Here is a 26,153-nt window from a genome sequence, read left to right as displayed (position 1 = left end):
CTCCTCATTAGGAGGGTTTCTCCCACATCTAGTGAAATTTCTTGCTCTTCCTCTTCTGTCTGAACTAGGATCACTCTGGGCTACATTTCTTGATTTCTTTCTATCATGCTATAGTTGGAGCATTTAAAGGCCCTGTGTCCTGCACATTTGAAACAAGTGAAAGGCCTCTATTGGTTTCCCCAACCTCTTCCACTGCCATACCCTCATCCTCTCTGAAATCCCCTTCCTCTTTCCTGGTTTGCAGAATCTTGTCTAGTGTTTGTATTTCTTTCAATTCCTTGGGAGGACTCTCCTCAACCATAATTTGAACCTCAACGAAATGGTGTTGAGGAACCTCTTCTTCCTCCTCTATTCCTATGGTTGTACTGTCTATTTTGCTTTTCTTCGGCTTTTAGGGCTAGTTGGTAGGCCTCCTCCATACTGTTGATGTGATGCATACTCAGCTCATCTTGGATAGAAAATTTTGGACCCTTTATGTATCTGGCAGCCACCTACTCATCATCTTCTTGATGTTCTATTCGCATTGTTAACTTATAAAACTCATCCGTGTACTCTTGCATAGAGGACAAGTTTTGCTTCAAATTTTGGAACCTATGAAAGAGGGTTTGTGAATAATCCAAGGGTAAGAATTTTTCCATTCGCTTTTTCTCCATCTTCCTCCATGTTTTGATCTTTTCTTTATTTTTTCTGGTTTGTTCCTTCTGGAGGTGATCCCACCATATCATTGCATGTCCTATTAACTTTGTGCATGCAAACTTCATCTTCTTTTCCTCTACCATAGGTTTCAAATCAAAAAAATTGCCCATCTCATTCAGCCAATCTATCAACTCTTCTGGCTTAAGACTTCCAGCATAGTCTCAAACTTCAATCTTGATTACTTCGCTTCTTCCTTCTAAAGCCCTAAGAACTCTATCTTCATAGCTCAGTTCTTCTAACCTCTCTTCTATATTTTCTTAATTTTGATTAGCACCTCTTTGATTTTCCTCTTCATCAGATTCATGCCCTTGTAGCATTCCTTGATTATCCATTGGTTCATTGAGTCATTCAATCTGCCTCTGCATATCCAACATAAATCTTTGCATCAGGGTGACACCTCTTCCTCTTCCTTTTCATCTCCCAACCATCTTCCCGCTCTGATACCGAATGATGTAGTACCAAGTATCCACTCACAACATTTCATTCAACAGAAATAAAACATAAAAGAGAGAAATACAGATGTAATGCATAATTTTCAAAACTCAATATTTTTCCATTCACCATCCTCCTTCTACATCGATCTACAGCTCCTTAAATAACCAGAAATACCCTCAATTCGAAAAAACAGAAAATTACCTTTTTTTCGCAGATTTTTACAAATCTTGGAATTTGCCATTTTTTAGTAACTTTTGAAATTACTCCTAGAAAGCTGAAAATAAAACTAGACTTTCCTTAAACTACGACAACTAGACCTGCCAACTAATATTTGAATTTGGGAATACTCATTTGAAGTTATTACAAAACACAAATTCTGAAAAAGGCACAAAGATTATGGAAACCGAGTTTTGGGAGTCTAGATGGATTTTTTGGGACCTGGAAATAATTTTTTCTAGACACAATGGAGCAAAGCTGAATTGTCAGACCACCAAACTCCTAATGCAACCACTATAAAAATTCGAGAGAAAACCCAGGTCCGAGTCAAAAGTTACAACTCTCGGAAGTTGACGCATCATAATCCTAGATGGATATAGTGATTATCCAAGTAAACCACCTTGATGGATGCCTAACACCCGCCATTATGGCCAAGAGGGTCAAAGTCCCACCCTTGGGCTTAGATTGGGATTATAAATACGGAAGAAAACAATCATCTTGCTAAGTAGCCACCTCATGCGGATGCCTAACACCTACCACCGAAGCCAAGTGGGTCAAAGTCCCACTCTTGGGCTTAGTATGGAATTAGCTTGAGCCTAATTTGTCATGACATGCCTTTCTCTGACATTTATGAACTAATGATTTTGTGGTTGTAGGGTTCATAATCAAGTACTATATGGAAGTAAATTTTGAGTTAATTAAGAAATTACATAATGTGTGTATTATGTGTTTACACTGACTATGCTTTGTGTCTTCATGTGTCTACTCCATCTCAACTTCATGTATTTATGAACCAATATATATACTCTATTTTCTTACATCATTTTTTATGGATAAGAGCGTTACATGGAAATATTTGTGTGAGTTGTCTTTGCTTGACGACATGCAAATTTTGAGAGGGGACGACTGTGATGTCCCCAATTTTAGAATAGATTTCATAGAAAATTAAAATTAAATATTAGTATTAAATTATCATGGTAATATAACAATTATCATCTATTTAAGAAATACAAATATTATTCAATATAAATTGATAAATAACTAATATAAAATAACTTTAATATATATAGTTGGATATATTTAGATCTAAAATATATAATGATAACATGTCATTATTTACTAATGTAATAATATGATAATTTAAAATCAATAATATAAAATATTATATATATATAACAATAGTGAAATTAAAGTATTAACATTAATAATTTAATATCAAATATATTAATTATTATACTACCTACATTGTTGATATTGTGGGTTATAATATACTTAATCAAGGATTTGAAAATATAAAATGATAATAATTAATTTAAATATTATACAATAATTTAAATATAAGGTTTAATATTGATATATTATTATCATAACTATAATAATTAGATTAAGTATATGAAGAAGTGCAACCATTGGTGATAAGCACCAATGATAGACTATTGGGAGCATAGTTGGATGGATAGACTATTGGGAGGTACTAATAGTCTAGCCGGTTGTGTAGTTGACAACTCTAACACAACGTTGCTCAGGTGACAAGATGAGATGGTATACATGTGCCTTATTCCGTGCAGGGTAGGGTCATTCTCAATAGAGAATGAGTGGGGATCACACTAGGTCTGTGGTTGGGAGGTTAAGCCTATGTCAATGCTTTTCCTCTCCTCCAAATGCCTAGACTTGCATAGTGCAAACCAGTTTCAACTTCTCTTGATTGGGGGGTGATCTAAACCTTGTTAGTAATCCTTTATTTGTTTTAGTTGCTTCTTTTCTCAGTTTCAGCGTTATATTTTATGCAATTACATTCCTATTCATATGAAATGGTGGTTAGGATTTGCAATTAGTTTTAGTATTTTACATATAATGTGTAGTATTGTTAGTTAATCTATTATAATCGTTCTTACTAGTTCGTCAAAAAGGTAGTTTAATTCATTCACTTGATAGTTAATATCTTTTCATGAGAATGCAATTCCAATTTAGCAGTTAGTTATTTTTTATTGATTCCTTTTCATCTGAATGGGTAGCCAGTTTTACTTCTAGTCGATAAAAGAAAGAGTATCACAAGTGTTTTTAGTCCTTAAAAATTTCTGTTGTTATAGTTACCTAGGAATATTTTTAGAACTTGATATTGTATTGAACATGTTCGTCAAGCACCTTCACTATTATTCTATAAAGCAGCTCTCCGTCCAATGGAAGAATTCGCAACTTAATATGCCATGTGAAACACACCAGCATTCTTTCTAAGTTAGCTATCTCTGGCTTTGAGGGCAAAGTTTTTGAACAGAAAAGCAATACAATGAACCCATGCCACTATAGTAGTTACTATTAATAGGGTAGACATGCTTTAAAAGTCATCCATAGGTAATATTTAGATAAAGATGGACACATGTGCTTTGCCAGTGCTAGGAGTTGTCTGTTACAAGACTGTATATATTGTAATGACTTACCAACTAGAAGGTAACTTAGATTTTTATAATTGGAGCCTATGCTCTAAGGCAAATTTAGGAGGTTATGCCCTCGAAGTCGCACTAATGAGTTAATAAAAGCATTTTGTCTCTCATTTATGCATATTTCTAACTGTAAAGTTTAACATGTCATTCAGGTTCATCATAAATATCTACAAACAAACACTAGGCATTCTCTTTTCTTGAAACAGATTTAAGTCAGAAAGGACAAGGACATGCACAAACTAGGCTAGATTAACTTTTCATTGTTTGAAATGTTTATTTAAAATGTTAAGGTTTTTCTTCTTTGTTGATAAATGTTGAATTCATAGTATTCGTATCTCTTAAAATGTTTTAATTTTATATTAAAGTCTTAGAGATGAATAGTGGGAAATTTTCAATGCCACGTCACCCAACCTTTAGAGGATTACCATCTAACTGTTGAGTTAACCATGCAGACCACTTCAAGTTGTACTGGAGTTTCCTAGATAGTATTTTCTCTATTTATGCTCAGCTTAACAAAACCATATTGAATATACTAAAAATTCTGGATGACTGAAAATTTGTAGAAGGAAAATGTGAAAATAATATTTGCAAAATACAAGACTGATGAAATATATATTATACAGGAAACTACCTTTCCAAGTATCCCATTTAAATTTTCAAATGCTCCATTTGCATCTTCAGAAGACTTGAAAATGGCAAATGTTGTACTAGGCTTGTTCTTGATACAGGAGAATTCCTGGACACATACTGCATCTAATAAGTTCCCAACCTTCAAATGCAAATTAAAATCTTTAGGAGAACATAAATGACTCATACAAGTTGTTAGAAAATAATATTTCAGCATACCTGAATTTCAACTGAATACTCTTCTGGAAATAGATTCACCAAATCTTCCGTGGAAATACAGTCTGGTATATTATGAATATATAGCTTTGATAAGTCCTCTCCACTTACCTACATTTTCTCATTTTCAAAAGAGACATAGCTAACTGCTGAATTATAAAGGATACTTCAAGTAAAAGAGTACATTTAGGATCGAAAAAATCTTAATCCAATACCTCACTCTCTCCCATATCAATAGGATCATTTAGTCCAAGTTCTAATTTGGCAAGAGTCAGTCTCATTGCAGCAACTGCATCATCCAAGCAAACATGGGGCTTTCCTCCTTCTCGTAAATCACACCCTAGTATAACCTGTATGGGACAAATGATCAATGAAGAGAATTAATTTAAATTAAATCTCATTTCATACTCAGTGCCAATCTAATGAAAAAGCATTCATGCACATTTCATGGCATGTCCCCCAAGGCCGACCTCAGCTCCATTTGTTTAGAAGTGCAATTTTTTGTCATGTTCCCCAATTTGAAGACCTATTGGCGATATCCTCATCATCCAACACCAATTTTGTGAAGTCTGTGAGAGACTAAATTGCAAAGGTGGCAAGCAAACAAAGAGTATTGGTTCACGCTTCACGTGAAAAGATTTAATAATAAAATAGTAATCAAAATATAAAATAATAAATAAATAATATGTTATAAACAATGCTCAAATAATAATAAATAATAGTAAATATAGAATAAGAAAATAAAATAATAATAAATAACATTAAAAATTAATAAATTACAGTTAAATGGTAAAATTAAATTATAAAAATTAAGAATTTTCTAAATATATAACATATTCTCGCCTTTTGATATGATAAATATATTATATAACTACAATATTTCCATCAACTAGTGGCAGTGATATCAACTACAACTAAGTATTTAATTTGGTGGAAGCTTACATCAATTGCCATTATAGATTATCAACGTGGTATTGCACAGATAATATTTATAAGTGTCGCACGTGCTTAAGGAAACAAACTTCCACTAGTATAGAAAACGTCAACTGCTTAATTATGAAAACCAATAATAGTAAGTACTTGCCAACACTATGACAGAGAATCAAACATTAAGGAATGTTTATTATGCATGGCTAAATGAGATTTGCATAATCAATTATGAATGATGATAAATAGAATGATAAGTAAAGAAAATATGTGATTTGTTAAATAAAATGATGAAGGGACACATCTCCTATCATCCAAAGAAGATACTATTCAGGTTTACAAAGTATATAATATTAGAATATTATAATGTTTCTTTAATGATCATTTTAGTTGGTCTATACTATATTAGGTAGTTTCTATTTCCGTCTTTAGTTCACAATTGTTTCTAGTTATGAAATTTCTACGATGCAAGTCCAATTTCAGATCTGTAGTAAAGGCATAGACATTAGTTGCACACCGCTAATGTCGAAGGGTTAATTGAATAGCAACACCACTACTTTCAGGATCTAAGCAAAATTTCAATTGCATGTTGGTCATCTACATCAAGAGTACGTGCATATTAATACTCAATATTGTTATTTTCTCAACATAAAGAAAGGCTTAAATTGTCATTCAGCATTTAGTACATTTTGCGATGAATTTGTTGTTGAACTCAGAAAAACATAAAACTATTAAATTACAGATATATATCGAGGAATATTACATTTCATTGACCTATATTCAGGATTACTTTATGGTGTTAAATGTGTTTCAGAGAATAGTTTTTTTGGTTCAATAATTATATAAAAATGTAATCAGGATAACTGTTGACAGCAAAGAGGAAAAAGAAAGCTATTGTAGGTGTAATGGAATTTCAAGGAGAAATTTAATTCAGAAAAGAAATTTCTAAAAAGGATTTCTCCTGCAACGTACCTGAGATTGGATATGGCACAAATACAACAAATACTGTATCTTGCATGATAAAATTAGAGGATTTATTTTTATTTTTTAGTACAGATGGATGTAATATCCAGGCCATATCCCATCCATACTATACCCTGTACATCAATCCACATGCCTAGGCCAAAGGAATGCCATATCCTGAAATACGGGCTATTTACCCTATACTATGGCCAGCCATATTTGGGGCAGCATATGAGAGGCTAAGTTATTAGGGCATATTTAAAGTTTCCCTTGCTAAAGGAAGTAATTTTAAATTTCTTCACCATGGTCTACTAACTTATGGGGACCAAGAGTAGGAGATAAAGTGCATCACCCACACCCACATTGTGAATCAAACAATCAGTACACCATTTATTCACATACATCTTTAGATCTTAAATGCACTTTGAGAAGGATTCCATGCACAAAGTTTCATTTTGTTTGGCATACACACTTAGGGAAAATGTTGGAAAATGTAGAGCAAATATATAACCACAAAATTAGATGGTTATTTACCTTGACTTCAACATCTTCTGGCTGCATAATGTATATACTATGTTAATGTTATAATTCAGTCGGATAAATTAAATTTTCTATATGAGATGAGATATATAATATTTAAATAATTTGTGACAAATATTATATATGCAATAATTTAACTTATAAGTTAAATTATTGCAAATATAATATTTGTCACAAATTATTTAAATATGATACATAATCATGTGATGTAGGAGATGGGTGTAAGCGCAATCTTGCATCACCCAAAAACATATTTTTGTTTTGTCATTTTCAATAAAGGCTATTTTAGTATAGAGTTACTATTTATGGAAACTTACTATTTTTAGTAAGTGGGTCATACGATCTCAGAATGTTCTGATTTCACAAGTAGAGGTTCATCTTCGTCATATCAGCCTACCAGTGGAGCAGCATTGTCATGCCATATGTATTGCAGAAATTATTGAGGTTTTTGGGTACGAAACCTTTGAGCTCAGATTTGAGGGCCTTAGAGGCTCCGAAACGGGGTCATTCCTAGGTTGACTAACGCTTGCATGTGTTAGGCATTGTAGTTCAAAAGCCAACAATTTTTAGAAGTATTTATAGTTGAAAATCGGGCGTACGGTTTGAAAGTTATGACCGCTGGAAGTTGGGGTACCTAAAAAATTAGGGCCAACCCTATATAATAATTTAGGAATAATTCTTAATTGGGATTTTGTCAACCTCAAGGGCTAGGGTTAATGTCTAGAACCATCCCGGTCGGTGAGAAATTGCCTACATAAGGAAGGCCCATAGTGATGTTTAGTCAGTTCTGGGTGGTAAGTTGTGGCTCTATGTTGACGAGTATTATAAAGAGATTTCCCATGTGGGTTTGCATATTGTATTACAAGACTCTGTAATTACGCATTTGCAGCAATAATAAGAAGCCCATATTTTGTTCTTGCCAATTATTGTTATCTCTTTGTTTTTGTTATGTGTTTTCGGTATTAAGCAGAGCACCCTTCATCAAGTGGTATCAGAGTAGGGGTTCTCGAGTGTGTAAATAGATCACCGACTGTAAGGCAGTTGCACCAAGACCGTGGTTTGGGCTAAGCATATAGACAGATCGTCAATTGTGAGGCAATTTGCACTAAGGTTTTAACAAAAGCATGAAAATGCCTTAACAAAGAGAACGTGGTGGAAGAGTCGTAGGTGTCAAACTTGAGGGTTTTAAAGCCCTCCAAAGACAAATGCAAGCATTGTAAGAACAAATGCGTAGAGGGATAAATCTTGTCGTAAGAGATGAAAGTGTAGACGAAGGAGGAGAAGAAAATGTTGAACAAGAGGCAATTCTAAACCCAGAAGAAGAGCGACTTTTTAGGGTCATTTCCAAGATTTGTAAAAGACCTAAGTTTGAGGTTCCCACATTTTCAGGAAATCTTAACTCAGAGGAGTCGATCGATTGGATCAATGAATTGGAAGAATACTTTGAAGATATTGAGGATCCTCATAGGGTCAAGTTTGCGAAGGCCAAACTGAAGGGTCATGCGAAGATCTGGTGGTAGGAGATTGGAGCGAAATAGAAGAGGGAAGGACAGACTGGATGATAGCTAAATTGAAGCGAATATTCATTCTCGTGGATTATGAGCTTGGTCTGTTGAAGAAAATGCAAGGGTTGAAGCAAGCTAGAAGATATGTTCAAGAGTATACCAAAGAATTCTACCAAGTTCTCATCAGAACAAGCCATGCAAAAGCTGACAAGGAGAAAGTTGCTCGGTATCTTAATGGGTTGAGGCCAACCCATTCAGGAGGAATTGAGTATGGTCCAAATGAACAGTATTGAAGAGGCATACCAGTTTGCCTTAAGAGTTGAGGAAAAGATGAACAAGAAGTTTAAAAACAAGAATAGTGGAAGAGGTCGCGGTGGAAGATCTGGCGGACGGTCTTATGGAGGCCGAAATGACGATTAGAAGAACAAGAATGAGGCGAGCAGTAGCAGTCAAAACCAGAGGGAAAACAATTCCAATCGTTTCCATGATCAGAAGAACAGACATTAGAGAGGAAGAGGGGCAGAGCAAGGATCTGGAAGAGGAGGTTTTCATAGAAAATGTCTTCACTGCGGAGAATAAGAGCATAGAGCATTTGAATGTTCCCAATGCCAAGGAAGGACTGATAGAAGAACTAAAGGCCAGGCCAGAGTCGTGCATGTTGATGAAGATGTCAAATCATCACATTTTGAAGATGCTAAAATAGAAGTCCTAGTTAACATAAGAATTCTACTAAGTGGTGAGAATGAACCAAATCAAAGGAGTCTATTTCGCACAAGGTGCAATTATGAAGAAAAGTGTTGTGATGTGATCATTGATAATGGAAGTACTGACAACCTGGTGTCAGAAAAGATAGTCACAAAGTTAAAATTGAAGAGGCAAAAACACCCACATCCATATCGTATTGCTTGAGTGCAGGATGACCACAAGGTCATGGTCAATGAACAATGCCTAGTGGAGTTCAAGATCGGAAGCTACCAGGATGAGGTGTTGTGCGATATCATACCTATGGACATTTGTCATATGTTGATGGGTAGGCCATGGAAATTTGATAGATGCAAATATCTACACTCTGACAAAGGATGGAGTGAAACATAAGCTTGAAGTCATTGAAGGATACCGATGAAAAGGTATGTAGTGCTACCAGAGTATGTTTTGTTGATGGAAAGAAGTTCCTAGAGGGTATTAGGCATGCGCATATGTGTTTTGCTATAATTCCAAAAGATGGTAAAGAAGAAGTAGAAGAGGTACCTACAGAAGTTGCAGATATGTTGGAAGAGTTTCCAGATATTGTCTCAAATAATGTCCCTAATGGATTACCACCAATGCAAAAAATTCCAGGAGCCTATTTTCCAAATAAGGCAGCACATGGAATGACACCAACAAAAACTTAGGAGTTAAACAGACAAGTGCATGAGTTATTGCAGAAGGGTTGATTTGAGAGAGTCTAAGTCCATGTGTTGTACCAACAGTACTAGCATCAAAGAAGAATGGAGAATGGAGAATATGCACAAATTCTTGAGATATTAACAAGATCACAATCAAATACAGATTTCCATTGCCACAGATGGATGATATTATGGATTGTTTGAGTGGAGTTGTGTGTTCCACAAAGATAGACCTAAAGAGTGAGTATCATCAGATTCGCATCAGAGAAGGAGATGAGTGGAAGACATCATTCAAGACAAGGGAAGGATTGTATGAGTGGTTGGTCATGCCTTTTGGGCTAACCAATGCACCGAACACTTTCATGTGGCTCATGAATGAGGTATTGTAGGAGTTTCTGGTTAAGTTTACCATTGTTTACCTAGACGATATATTGATTTATAGTAAGATGTTGGATGAGCATTTGATGCATATTTGTAAGGTGTTTGATAAGTTGAGGGAAGAAAGCTTGCTGATAAATATGAAGAAGTGTAGTTTTGTGAAGGAGTTGGTGTACTTGGGATCTGTAGTTTCAAAAGAAGGTCTACAATGGATCCTAAGAAATTGACGGCTATCCTTCAATGGCCTACTCCAAGGAGTGCCACTGAGGTAAGATCTTTTCATGGACTAGCTAGTTTTCACAAGAAGTTTATCAGAGGTTTTAGTAGTATTTGTGGGCCCTTGACTAAAACAATGAGAGGGTATAGGAAAAAATTTAAGTGGACTATACGAGCAAATAGGAAAAAAATTTAGTATTGGTGGATTTCAAATCAAATTAATTGGATGGATTACCTTTAACAAACAGATTAATAATTCATGTAAATTTCCTCTCAGTCTAAGTTTGGACACACTCATGGTGATATTTGGTTCATGTCAGACTTGAAAACAAGTTTTGTTCTGGGTACTTAATTCATTAGATTGAGACTTTATATTTCATCAAAAGAAGGGGGTGAATTATTTATTTTCTTGAGTATTAAATTATTAGATCAAAACTTCTTTATAGAACCCAATCGTATGACAGTAGCACCAAAGAAGTTTTGACCTAGAATTCATTAGTCAACTAATGATCATGTTGGATAAAGTGAAGATCTTGAAGTGAATATCTTCGATGATTGAGATTATGAAGTATCCTTCTATATCAAGAGGGAGTCTGAATTAGAGGCAACCTTGGACAAAGAGGAGCAAATAGAGGATATGCTTCAATCAAACTTTCGATGATCTTGGTCACATTGATTCAGAGGGAGTAGACCATGTCGAGATGGATTCTCCAGTGATCAGAAACTATAGCAATTAAAGGACCATGATTCATGGGATAAAGTTTCATGTATGTAGGCTAGAAGGTCTTATGCTATCAAGGTACTTGTTGAACAAGGGAAGCATGACTCGACTTGCTGCCAAGAGGTCAGAAGGATGATATCAGACTCAGAGGGAGTTTTGACACTCCCTTGTAATACATTCTTGTCTATGAGAGATAAGTTTGAGGTGAAAACCTTATTCTCTGATATGGTTCATGGTAGATGTCATGACAACACCACATGACAGTATCTATGGTGACTTCATGTAAACTTTTGATGTCATGTGTGTCTGGGCTTGCCCCCAGTGTACATGAGGAAGTGGACGACTTTAGAATGATCATCACTTGTATTTGCAGAAGTTATGGGGAAGTGATGACTTTCAAATGACCATCATCATATATCATTAAGTTCATCGAGCCCATTATGAGCATGCTTAGGTACACTGACATGGATAGGTCTTGCCTTGGAGAGATCTATGATGGCATAGACTCAATGCTTGAGAAGATCAAGAAAATTGTAAATGAAAATGAGCAAGATCCTCGAGAGAACTTCAAACAATTGCAAGCAATTGTTGTAGAACAATGGAACAAAATGACCAATGGAACAATGACTGACACCCAAATACTATAGCACCCAATATACTGATGTATTAGGTAGGCTACCACCCTATAGAGATTTAGAAGTGTCTAATGGATACAAGGCAGCATTTGAAACTCTCTCTTGATGATGATAAGAGAGATTTGATTACAGATGAATTCATATAGTTTGTGGATGCAAAATGTCTAAGTAATGATGCTCGTCATCATCAATTTAGGAAGGATGCTCATTATTGATGGTACCTCCATGACCAAAGATTCCAAATGTTGCAACCCCTTACAATCAAAGTTATATCACAAGCAAGTTTTATTTAAAAACAATTACTATTAGTTTACTTTGTCTTCATAAATTGCTAGAAATTATAAAAATAGAAATTAATTAATTTTACATTACTTGTTTACTTTGACATGTCTTTATAGGTTACTAGTTCATCTACATCAGAAAGAAATTGGAGCACATATTATTTCATTCACTCAATAAAGCGCAATAGGTTGCAATCAAAAATAGCGGAGAGCTTGTATTTGTGCATTACAATGTACATCTTGTCTCACACAAAAGTAAACAATACAAAGAAGAGGAGATGAAGAGGTGGGATGTAAATGCAAAGCTTGCGAACTTGGATGCTTCCACTTCTTGGCGTGTAATTGAAGATTTTGAAGATTTTCACGCCAATACCATTATTGCTCTGCTGACCTCATTGGTCTTAGCTATGTTGCTGAGTCAGCTAATGCCGAAGAAGAAGAAGATTTTGATGATGAAGAAGCTGACGAATATTAATAATTTTTTAATCTAGTAGTTGAACGTGAAACAACAATACTTGAACTTAATTTAATTTTAATGTTTGAACCTTTGATGTTGAACTTGAAACATATGATGGTATGCTCACTATTCATGATGCTATGATTACAAGTTTTAAAGTTTATGGTGTTTGTATTGTTTAAAGCATATGATTTTATAATACAATCTGACATTCTAATTTTAACTCGTGCTTCTAGGCTTCATAAATATGTATATAAATAGTTTTTACATATTTTTATACGAACGAACCCAAATGAACCCAAACCCCTTTCCAAGAGTTTTTCGTACCAACGAACCTGTTCTTCGAACTTAAACTTAGACCCAAACTTGAACCATTAAATTAGATTTTTATGCAAACACTTTCTTAGCACCATTAGAGCTAGTATTGTCCCTTCTGGCTCTTATCTTTCTCCTAGACCCAAGTTTTCTCTTCTCCTGCTAACCCACACAATTTTTAGTGACCTCGCTAATAACTTCTTCCATTTATTTAATCTAATGTGGTACATTAGCCCAAGACCCATTTTTCATCTGTATTGTATTCTCTTGACAAGCTATCTCACATTCTCTCATGTTTGGGACAAGCCCACAAGGCTGATTGGGATCAATCTAATACCCTCCCCGACTTGGACATGATCACCGAGCTTACTAGACAAGCTATTACAAGCCTAAGAAGCCTCAATTTTATGTAATTCCTCCTCAATTGGGAGGCTCAAGCTAGTATTTTGATCTCTTTATAGAACAGTATAAGTGATATTAGACTCACTAGTGCCCATACCCAAGGTAGGGGTTCGATCTTGGAGACCTTGGAGAGCATTATCCACTATTGTGGTCTTATTCCCCACTAGGAGATTGTCAAATAGGTTGGAAGAGACTTTATTGCTGAAACTTCTAAGGTTGTTGATTTTTTCCAGACATACATGGGCCTCAACCCTATCCTTGATCTCAAGGGTCAGTTGTTGAGCATTCTTAGTCCCATGGGGAGTCACGACATCAACCGAGGGTATAGTGATAAGGACCTTTTGTACTTCACAAACAAGCCTATCCAGTTTGGCCTCAAGATTAGTGTTTCACACTTGGAAGGAGAAGACATTTCCAATGGAGATTTATCGCCCAAAGAGGCGGGAGCACTTCCTTCAAAAATCTTTGGCTTAGAGGGATGGTTAGTCTCCCCATCGTGGGGATATTTATCACTATTTTCATTCACTTTAGAAACAACATTCTGTTCTGGGTCAACGGAGACAAGATCAAGATTTTCGCCATTATTTATTTTCAATCTATTTTTATTTCTAAAAACAAGGCAACTATTTCTTAGGTGCCCTTCTCTTTTGCAAAGGTAACAAGCATTAAGCCCCCTAGGAATTCCATAGGATAAAAAATTTGTTCATCGTGTAGATCGACAAAAAATTGCCTTGGAAAATCTAAGTCAAGCTTAATAGAAATGAGCATCCTAGTATCAAGATGAGGGAGGAGAGATGAAGATTCATCCATCCTTAGGACGTTAGCGACATATTCTAGGGTTTTAGGGATAACTTTCTACAGAATAAGTGGAGTATTTTTAATTGCAATCCACCTATGGCACAAAAATGCCACAACTTTTTGGTAATTAGCCTCACGTGTGTATCCAATTTCCCTAAAACACATGTTTCCTGTTTTCCGGAAATCCTTTTTAAGGACTTCATTCTTACTCTTGGTATCATTTAAAAAAAAAAATACACAACACTCTTTGAATCATCTTGCAAAAGAAGAACTGAAACCGCAATTTCTTCTCCCATACAGAATAGAGCCAATTATTCATATAGTTTCTAGAAAGTAAGCAATTAGGGTCCTGGATAGCAATAAAATTGCAATGTCTCTCAATCTATTACTTTCCTTACTAAATTCTAGAGAAATATCTGGATTAGGAAACAAGAACATAGTGATAAAGAAAAGATCCTTACCAGGTCTTCCTCTGTCTGCAACTTTTGATTGCTCTTTTTTTGGAGCCACTGAAAACTTAGCACTGGCCCTCACTCAATCCTTCAACTCCACAGCTGCAAAAACTATTTTTATTCCCTCAAAAGTAGGGTCAGAAGATCATATATCTGACTGGATCCCAAATTTGCTAGCACCCATATCCAGACCAAGTAAACAGGCAAGAAATTTTTCCCTCTGGAGAAGGCCGCCACCTCTTGTGCATGGCAGGCCTTCCCCAGCCCCATTCTAAAGATGCCCTAAGCCGCAGACCCTGTCATTGATCTAACTCCTATTTTTGTTCTAAATTTTCACTTTTAAGGAATCATTTTATATAATTAATTTAACTTTCTTCTTTTCAAATGTAGCTTGATTGGAAGGGGCACTACAACTGTGGGTGTAGTAGAATCTGATCACTCTTGAACTTCCAAGATCTTACAGGGTTGCAGGAAAAACCCGCCTTCTTCATTCAATGGAGGAAGCTCAAGAGATATTGTGCTTTGTTGTCCTGGGGTTTGTTAAAGGATGAAGCATGAAACATTGTAAGAATCCTGTTGGTTCTATCCCTGCTACTTCTGCTGATTGACAGGTTTTTGTTGTTATGCAATGTCTTGAACTCATACATCAGCATTTTATCACACACTTGTAAGCTTGAATCAGATTTAAATCTCTAGCCTCATACATACACAGGACAGACATTTAGACAAACGCTTGGCAGATATATCAATCTGAAAATGCACCAGACCATTCAAAGGCATTCCGTCATACAGTTTGCATACAAACTAACTGTTGCTTTAAGTATACTGCTGGTTACTACAATCTCAGAACCAAAATTCCATCACTCATGTGACAATTTTGAAGACTTAAACAGAATCACAAATAATTACACATTCATTCATGGAAGCAATTCATTTGCAACTAAAAACATGGCACTCATTTGCAATGATAAACAAAAATTGGTAAATCTCTAGCAAATATAGAGATCTTTGTGCCAAATGCAGCTTTGAAACCTTGAACAAATTCTTTTAACATTATTATAAATGCACCACTCAACCTTGGATCAAATCAACACTCCCAAACACAAATGGCTGTCCTTAAAGTCAAATGCCAGTCCTTAGAGGTCTCACTAGAGCATGTTAGGAAGATCAGATCAGTAGTCTTTAGCCCCTCCAAACTCTATCCAAAAACTGTGGTTCCATCATTAATAGCTGCCTATGAATTGATTCTGCAATTACTCTTTTAATTATCCTGTAATTATCAATTTTCTTCCACCAATTGGAGCAGAAATGTAGCTTTAAAATAAGCCACTCTATAATAGCAGATTTAAGTGTTTATTTCAACACCTCAAATGCTGAATCAGAGAAATCCATGTTTCTTCAAGGTGCAAAACCCTAGGAAACAGTATCACCAATTCCCAAGTAAAACTCACGCCACAAAATGTGAAAAGCATTCATTTATAATGATTCCACTTTTCCCTTTCGTCCCTTAAATCCTCTCACGCCGAGAAACTTGCTTTTGTTTTTAAGTCATTAGATGCATTTGCTTTTTGTCTTTTTCCATAGGCTCACGTTGACTTGGGAAAACATTTAAATAATTGGCCTCCTTTAATATATGTTATTAGCTTAAAGTCATTTGGCCTCTTTCATTAGAATGACTTTATAAATTAACTTTATTATAACTTTATCATTAATAAAACAATTGTATTAATGATCAAATAATTCTAATGTACTCAATAAAGTCATTCCACTAAGCCAACTAGCAAATGAGCCAACCACTATGTAGACCATGAGTTAATGTGCTCTACCAGATATAGTAACTCCTCAACATTGACTTACTACAAATGGTAAGTCCCTAAATAACTATTGCAATCAATGGTGCCAAAACTCAACACTGCCACCAACCTATTCAAGTGCCTTGTTAAAGATAGAAATCCTGGCTTTCCTAGAATTGAAACTTACTATAAATTCTAAGTGTGCCAAACTAAACCAAACGAAGAGTAATCTTGAACTCGCCTATCCTCTGAAATGGGAATTGACCTCCAGTTTTGCCAAATGAGACCAAACAATTGATTTACCCTATGAGGGCCACTGATAGGCTAATCCAAACCACCAACCATGGCGAGCTCAAAAGGGGGCATCACAAACACGTGTATCTTGCCAGCTTCTAGTAACAGTAATTCATATGCCACTTATCCAACTCTTTGTTTTATTTCATAAAGCCCATAGTAACATGGTTCCAATTTTTTGGCACCACTCCTTTTCAATGAAGATTGTCTGTAGGATGAGAAGTGCAAGTAAACATATCACCAACATCTAAACTATACTCAATTATGTTCTTATCTACATTCATCTTTTGTTGGTTACGTCTGATGGTGATATCCTGAAGTGATTTGAGGAAATCTTGGATATCCTATATCTAGTCCTTGGCCACAATATCATCAAATGCCATATCTAAAAATGAACAGGCATCACATCCATATAGAGCTCTGAATGGAGACATTCCTATCAACCATTGATAGGTAGTATTGTAGCAGTATTCTCCTAAGTGTGGCCTTCAAATCCATTCTTTTTGTTGCCCTACAACATGGTTGTGCAAATAACCCTCAACCCCTACTCATTTATTATTTTTGTATGATTATTTGTCTCGAAGCAATAAGTGGAGCTCAAAGTTAGTTTAGTGCTAGCTAATTAGAATAAAATGTGCCAAAATGCACTAATAAACCTACTATCTCAATCACTGATGATATTCTTGGGTAGTCTATGAAATTAGAATACTTCTTTAAAAAATAGGTTTGCTAACTATGATGCTTTGTACTTTGATAATATGGAAAAGAAATAAGAAATGTTAATTAGCCCATCAACCACTACAAGTTGCAATCCATGCCTTGTAATTTGAATAGCCCAATAATGAAGTCCATGATGACACCCCCATTTTTGTTCCAGATTACGTAGTGGTTGCAACAATCCAACAGGGAAGGAATGCTCTGTCATATTCTGCTAGCAGGTCATGCACTCCCTAGCATGTTGCAATACATCATCCTTTAGGACCTTCCATGAGAACCCTCTCAAACCTGCCTAAGTTTTAAATATCCAAGGCAACCTACTAGTGGAATATCATTAATATCCTTCACAATTCTCTCCTTCAGCTTAGATTCAAGAACTAGATATAGTGTCCTTAGTAGATGATACCATCCACCAACTAAGAATTTGTCTTTTGCAAGCTTGTCCTAGACGTTGCATGCAAAAGAATTTTTCGAACACCCAACAAAAATGTGAGCCTTTGAACCAATCGATTCCTCAATCAAAAAGCAATCCATGGGTCTTGAAGAAAGAGCATTACCAACAACATTTGTCTTTCCCTTAGAATATTCAATATCAAAGTCATATGCCTGAATTTTGTTGACACACATCTATTGTATCTCATTAAGATCTTTCTCTACAAGGAAGTACTTAAGGCCGTTATGGTCTATTCTAACTACAAATGTTCCCCCTGTAGACACCTAAAAACCTTTAGAAAATAAAGTATTTTTATTTTCTGAAAAAGTCCTAATGACATCATCATTTATTAATTAATTATTTAATTAATTAATTAATTAATTTTTATGCCATTAAATCCCTTTATCTTAATTAAAAATATTTAATTAAGGAATCCCTCCCAAAAATGTTTAAATCTTATTTAAACATTATTTCCTTATTTATTAATTATTTAATTAATAAATTGACCAAAAATCCTAAAATAAATAAAAAAATTATTTTTTGCCCAAAACTTGGCCAATTTCCTTATGACCAATAACCTCTTCCAAAATCTTCTAATCCTTCTTTAATTTTGATTAAAGGTTAATCCCATCATTTCCTACCCCTAATCCCAACTCAAAATATTTAATTAAGATTAAATATTAATCCTCATGTTTATTAAAAAAGTTTTAATAAATATCTCCTCAACCCAAACCCTTGAAATAAATAAAACTTTATTTATTTCCTAAAAATCTAATTTATCCTCATCCTAAGAAGTTCTAGACTCTTCTAGAAAGTCTTCATCCTCATCCTAGGAAATTCTAGACTATTCTAGAAAGTCTTTATCCTCATCCAAAATCTAGACTCTTCTAGAAGATGTCTTTAAACCTAATCCTAATCCCCTCCTAACCTTGTCACATTCCCTAAACATGGGTTAAAACTTACTAACTCAAGCCAAAGTTAACAAATATCTCCTCTTTCACTCACCCTCATTAAATGCCATCCACTTGCCTATCCCTAAGCTAATCCTAAACCATCCTAATCCATCCTCTAATCATTTGCACAAGCCTAAACAAGCTTAAAACCTTCCTAATCAAGTCCAAGTCGAAATTGCTCTCATCACCCTCAAAATATCTCAACCATAAAATTTTATGAAGTCCACTAGGTCATAAATGACTCTTACAAGCCCTTTTATTGCTCTTACAAGTCATTATGAGGGTCTTTATGAAGATTTTATCCTTTGAGCCTCCTTTGTTGACTCATCCTTCCCCTTTCCTCCATCCTCTCACCATGTGACATGTGTCACTCCTTGATTGGCTATAAGGAAGCACAATCCATGTGCTCTCCTCTCATGCAATCTGAGCCCTCCATAAGCCTTTTCCCATCCTTGCATCTTAGCCCTCAAACCCTCAAGCCTCTTGCCTATAAATTGGATCCTTCCCCTTTGCAAAATAACACAATCCATGAAGTAAAGTCATAATGCCATTTTGAGAAGCCATTTTACATCCAAACCATACACTCACATCCAAATTCCAACTCCATTTGAAGCCCTTTTTGAAGAATAAGCTTGAGCATACATCCTATCTATTTAGACAAAGCTACTCAACAAGAGAGCTTCTCATTGAGAGAGCCCATTAATGGCTCATATTCTCAATTGAGAGTTCATCTTAGTCTATCTTGAAGTTTATGAATTTTGTTTACTTTGTAGAAGCTTTATTTAAATTTGGTTTCTATTAGCATATTAACATTGCTCATATACATTTTGGCACGCCCGGTGGGACCCCGCATGGGTCATCTTCATTAGCTTTTTTAGTCAAGTTTTGTATGTCATTTGTTGATTTTGGCTAATTTTTCTTGTTTTTGTGATTGGTAGGATTGTATAAATTGGTTTTGTAGGTCCACATGAGCATGAAGAAGACAAAGGAACTCATAGTATATCTCATAGTGTTTGCAGATTTTTCAAGCTTATAGGTGGACAAAGCACTTGAAATTCTTCTTCCTCTTCTTATCTATATTCTTCTTATTCCATCTACTTCTTCTTCTTCTTGTGGGAGATCTTGGCCATTTTTTTTTTAAGGAAGCAAAATCATACACACTTCTTTTTAGTGCTTAAAATGAACCCCCAAATCATACTTAAATCCATTAAAAACTAAAAAATTTGCAAAAAAAAAAAAAAAAAATCTTTTAACAAGTGAAACTAAACCAATCCAATCATTTGCATCCTTGCAACATCAAGGTTTTAGATGCATTCAAGCAAAGTTAGGAACACTTCATTTTTGGGAATTTAAAAAGAACTTCAAGTTTCCATTTCAAAAGGTTCAAAATCAACACTAAGTGCACACTAAAATCCAAATCAAACTCAAAGCATCAATCAAGGATAAAATGAACCTCATTTGAAAACATTTTAAAGTTCTTTTAAAAATCTCATGAAAACTAAGATTCCTAAAAGTTTTGTTATTTGTTCCAAACAAATGTCTTGTTGCAAAATTTTGAATGTTTCTTAGGTTTTTCATGCATCAAAACAATCTAGGAATATCATTTTTGGGCTTAAAACATGCAAAACTAAAACACAAAATCTTGAATGAAAAGCAAAGTCCAAAAACAATCTTGAATGATCTAAGGTTAAAACAAAGCACTTCAAAGTTCTTAAAACAACACATAAAATCTCAATCTTGAATGCTCAAAGGAAAAAAACTTGAATGTTTAATCACTTCTCTTTGAATGCATGTTGCTAAAATCACTCTTGAGTGTCATGGATTAAAATCAAGTTTTATTTTTTATTTTTATGAATGCATGATTAAAACAACAAATCCAATCTTGAATGACATAGATCAAATAATCATCTTTTGGGGCATAAAAAGAATCCACATTTTTGAAATCTTCTAAGTTATAAAAACTAATAAAGACGCTTTGAGTAAGTTTGTAGTTGGACTCACCCTTTTTAATCACCCATCAATTTAACCATTGGTTGCAATCTCAGCGCCATCTATGGGGATGGGTCTACCTAAGAGGGTGTTAAGTGCTCCACAAAGATCAAACTCCACTCACTTGGGTCTTTAGTGGTTTTTCTAAGTTAGAAAATTCCTTGAATGTGCATTAATCTCGCTCACACTTCATTTGGGCATAAAAATTGGACAAATCTTGACGTGGAGGGCCTCCGAGCGCGCGCTTGGCAATCGAGTGTCACACATCCTTGTTTTGGGCTTAAAACAAACTCACACTCAATTTTGAATGCCTAACAATCAATGAACATCGCATGGTTTTGATGCATTTTCAATGACGCTCGCATTTTTTATGTTGACGATCTTTCGAATTCCATTATGCTAACGACGCTGTCAAATTGGAATGAACATTGTATGCCATAATCACAAGTGTCTTCAATCATAGCTTACAAAATCTAAATCATCAATTGGAATAAACGCGTGTCTTTTAAAGCCCAAGATCATGTATGTGGTCTTGTTTTACACTTTTTAGGAGGCCTGCTTGGGGATTTCATCACCCCTTGGGACGACCTCAACTCCAGCGTTCCAGTGGAGTATAAGAACTGAGAGGTGAATCGAAAGACACCTCTCTTGGAATCAAGATTTTGTCACTCGAGCTAAGCCTCAAGGAACTTTATACCCTTGAGAAGTGAAAGAGGAGACGTGGGTTACCGCTCCTCTCGGCTGTGTGACATCTTTTTGGTTTCATCTACGGATTTGGGCCTCACGTACCTTGCATATATCGAGGACTCCCTAGCTAAACCAAATTTCATCCTTGTAGAAAGCTTCCTAGGATGTTGGTGTGTTTGATGTGCTTGCTCCAAAATTTTGTCTGCTTGTTTATTCATAGCTTTTGAATGAATGTTTGCCAACTTTGGTCAAAATCCCAGAAAAGCAGAAATCTCCCAGCTCAAGGCATACTTAGCGTAGTCACTGCCTTATCAGAAAATCATCCAAGCTCCCCCGTTGCAACTGAATCTATCTGGTTCTTTGTCTTAGAACAATCCCAAATCCAAAGTCCATCCAAATCATCCCCCCAGCCAGCTAGCAACCCAATCCAAAATCACCCAAGCCTTTAAAGAGTTGTGGTTACTCTGCCAGAGTTTGCTATCCAATCAATCCTACCAATCAACCAATCTCACCAAGGTTATCCCTCTGACAGAGCATTGTCTAGGGTAATCTAGCTTTGTCACTTGCATCCCTCATCACCTTGAGCTAAAGGTTGGGATCCACAAGTGGTCAATCTCGTGTCATGCCCATAGGATCATTAGTCTATCCTCAAGTTGACACAGCCACCACCAAATCCAGCACATAGGAAAGCAAAACTCTCACTTTTTGATAGCATACCCTTGAAGTCTTCCACCCACAAGACAGCCAAAAATCTCTAGCCAATCCTCCTTAGGTCTGTCATGCAACTTTGACTCTCCCTAGGAAATCTTTCATCAGCCAATCCAAAATCTGTGCTTAACCCAAATCCAACCATGAGCTTCCGTGTTCATCCATACGCAAGACCCCATCCCCATCAAACTCATCATCAAAGCATGAAGTACCAATCCTATCATGATGTGTTTAGTCGCATTGTCCTTGCTCCCGCCACCTCCTATTCCAATGATGATGAAAATCTTGTTGACTATGACGGGTATATTGAAAGCCTTAAAAACATTCCCCCAAGCATCCCCAAAAATCCAAGAGTTATTCCAAACTATCTAGTCATGCCATCTGATATTCCAACTTCCTCTCCATCACCCCATCAACCAAGCTTCCAATCTTCCACCCCCATCACACTAGCTATTCCTGTCAATCCACCTCCACCTTCGACACACGAGTCTCCAAGGAATCTCCTAGAGGAAATACAAGAAAAGGTTCCTCCAACAGTCGATAAGCCATGTCATCTAATCCAACCATGTGAAGTAGTCAGTGATGAAGCTTCCCCATCTATAATATCACCTCCATCTCCCATAGCTATCATCCCCATACCATCCATCAAATTGCTTAAAATCCTTCCACTTCCTGCAAGCATCAAAATCCCACCACCTATCAAATCCCTCCAAATCCTATCCACATCGCCTCCAAGCATTTCCCAAATCTCTCGTAATGACCCTTATGCATCCATCTTCTACTCACCCATCTCCACTACTGAATCTCCCATCTATCCATCCGCTGCCTTTGAAGAATCCATCCCTTCACCTCCTATCGCACCATCCACTCCAAACCAATCCTATCAAGATCCTGCCCAAAAGCATGTTGACATCCCCCAAAGCATAAATGAAGATATCATCATACCATGTCTTCCATCCATAGTGCAATCACCATCTCCTCCATCTCCAAAACCTCAAGCCATATCTCCTCCACTACAAGATATCTTGTCATCCCACCAGCTACATCAAGATCCTATCCTTCCATCTCCCCCGCTCCATGCTTCCATCTTACCACCTATCCAAGCTATTCCACCATCTATAATCTACCCTCTTGGTTCACTTACATTCATCCACGGTGGCCCTCTCTCAGCAGAAGAATTAAGAACAGTATCTCCCCATTGCAATACACCTAATAAATCACTTCTACCATTTTCTGCAAACAAAAAGTTTCCTCAGCTTGTTCAAATGCTCAATCGATGGCATTATCAAGGTCAAGGTTTAGGACCACAAGAGCAAGGAATCAGAGAGCCTATTATTGCACAAAAAAATCTAGGATCTCATGGTCTTGGATATGTATCCAAAGGCTCACCATCTAAAGGTGTTGGTACACCACACCCCCAAACCAAGCCTATCTCCAAGCCCACCATGCCAGCCTCCCATCACTCCTTCAAGAAATCTTATGTCATCCCCCCTCCACCATCTTTACAACCCAAAACAACCTACCATATCCCCCCTTCATCCGCTAAATCCATTTTGGGTCCCTATGTCCCAAAATCTACCATCCTCCATCCTCCTATTAGCCATCATAAAAATCCTATTCTATCCATTTCTATGCAAGATCAACAAAGGCACATATCAGGGCACATCATCCATCATCATCCCCCTACATGCTCTTTCATATCCTCTCCATCTCACAAAGCTTCTCCTAACCATCTTTCCAAAGCTTACCACAGCAATGTGAATGCCAACTTCAAAATGCATAAAGCTAAAAATCCACATCCTAGGCAATCATATGTCTATTCTAAAAGACATACTCCAAAAAGGCAAAATCCAATCAAAGAATGCAAAACAATGCAAAAGCCTATGAAAAGAAAATCCAAAACCATGTGGATCCCCAAGAAAAAAGTTGAAACCCAATGCATAATGGCATCCACCATTGCTAATCCCCCATCTAGTGACTCATGTCCCCCATCTCCTAACTCCATCTTGGGTGCCTATATCCCCAAGCACGCTTCCACAAATCCTCCATCATGCCCGCATCTACCATCTATCCCCAATACGCTCTTTTCACACCCGTCCCAACATGTGCCAATGTTTCTCTTGCAAGCATCCCCATCTCATGCTCCTTTCCAGCATTTTCATCCCTCCATCTCCTACCATCAATCCCATCTAATCCGATCTATTGCATAAATCACACATCCGGTGTACCAACAGCTAGCAACAAAATTGAACATTCCAACAGCCAGTGAAAAATCCCAAAAAAGCCAAAATAGCTGAAGAAAGCCAAAATCATTCCAGCTAAGTCCAAAGTCAAAAAGTCAAAAAAAGAAAAGAAAAATAAAGCGTCCACTGGTGAAAACTTGGCAATTCAAGCACCTTGGACAAGTACCATGATGAAAACTTGGCAAACAAGCGTCATGCGCAATCCTGCCATCCCCAGCTTAGCCTATCACCCTCATGCTTTTGGTCATCTCTTGACATCCACCTCCATCTTCCAATCTATCCACCTATCCTCCATCCTCCAGCTTCCATCTCACACCATCCACTAATCTTATGCAGCTTCAACCAATCATCTCAGCTATCATCCATCTCCCTAGCCCCTGAAGCTTTTTCCATCCTAGCTTCAATCCTATCACATCCATTATAAGACCTCCTTCTGCATGTTATATTCTGATTGGGGGCACTATATTCCTTGGAGATCTTGTCTTGTCCATCCTCCCTTGTCATTGGTATCTAGCTCTAGGCTATCCTCATGCAAACCCAATGTCATCTCTTTATATCCATCATAATCCTAGCTATCTACCATCCTATCCAGCCATCTCATCTTGCTCCTCTAGCTATCCTTGGTCACAAAATCTCTCATCATCATTGGACGCATCCTGCCAAATCCATATCTTTCGCTATCACCCCACCCTTAGCTTTCGCATCTTGCACAACATCGAACCATCCCGCTATCCTATCATCCTGAGCTTTTGCCTGCTTGTAACTATCTTGGTCCGTTAGCTTGTACCATATCTTGATTAGCTCACTTGTAAATATCTTGGTCTGTCAGCTTGTACATCCTCTTTAGCTTAGTACCATTGTATCTATCCGGCGTTCGTGTCAGTTCGTCCTTGATCAGCATCTTGCACCCATCACACATCTTGGTTAGCTATTCCAACGCATCCTTTAGCTAGATTTCCTGTCACCAAAGTGTTATCTTTCTTAGTTCAGCTTGCCAGACGCATCACTCATCCAAATCCACCAGCTTTGGTGCTCTCCGATAGGTCCTTGCAGGATATAGCTTTCCTCATGTCTGATCTTGGTCCGTTAGTACCTTGTCCTACCCATCTCATTGGCAAACGACTCTCTTTTGGATTTTCACTTTCTTTTGATTTGGGATCTTCCCTTTTGGGTCTTGAAGTATCTTTTCCAAGCAATCTCCTTGTTCCCTCCTCAAGGTTGCCACGATCTTCCATATCATGGTATGCTGCGAATGGGGCAATTAGAGCGTAAGGTCTTGATCAAGTCTTTCGTTTGTTTTTCTTTTTTGCTTGTGGGTTCTCTAGTGTCGTTTCCACGCTGCTTCCTCTAGGATTCATGTGTGATGCTGGGTCAATCCTTGTGTGTTTGTTTTGGGTTAGTTTGTCAGTCCTTTGGACGGTTGGTGAAAAGGCCTTGATGTTCTTGGTAACCTTGGCAATTAACCAATAGTCCTATAGCAAATCTAGTGCTCAACTACATGGTGGTACTTCTCTTTGAAGTATCCCCCCGCTCAAAAAGCTTCAATGGTTTTCCTTCATCTCCATTATCCCCCATCCATATCCAGCATCCGTCTCTCCTACCCCAGCTGATGCATTAGTATCTCTTTGAATCACTCATCACTCTTAGCTTTAAGGATCCACAATCCTAGTCTTAGGGATCCACCAATCCAAATCAACCCACCAAGCCTCATCTTTCGAGATCCACAATCC

The 26,153-nt window shown here is 36.7% G+C and overlaps 1 protein-coding gene across 1 annotated transcript in view; it reads right to left on the bottom strand.

Annotated features, from left to right (window-relative positions):
- LOC149559029 (small RNA degrading nuclease 1-like) overlaps positions 1-26,153 on the bottom strand; it is a 139,089-nt gene that overhangs the window by 35,628 nt on the left and 77,308 nt on the right. The window contains exons 9-11 of the mRNA XM_089832987.1: positions 4,847-4,981; positions 4,635-4,742; positions 4,420-4,524 (exon numbers count right to left, since the gene is read on the bottom strand). Coding sequence (XP_089689113.1) covers positions 4,420-4,524; positions 4,635-4,742; positions 4,847-4,981 — 348 coding nt within the window. The remainder of the gene's footprint in view (positions 1-4,419; positions 4,525-4,634; positions 4,743-4,846; positions 4,982-26,153) is intronic.

The sequence above is a fragment of the Cupressus sempervirens genome, chromosome 5 (assembly GCF_028749045.1).
Source record: "Cupressus sempervirens isolate cs-2001-9-10 chromosome 5, ASM2874904v1, whole genome shotgun sequence".
Classification (NCBI taxonomy): Eukaryota; Viridiplantae; Streptophyta; class Pinopsida; order Cupressales; family Cupressaceae; genus Cupressus; species Cupressus sempervirens.
This window is presented reverse-complemented; position numbering and strand designations above follow the sequence as displayed.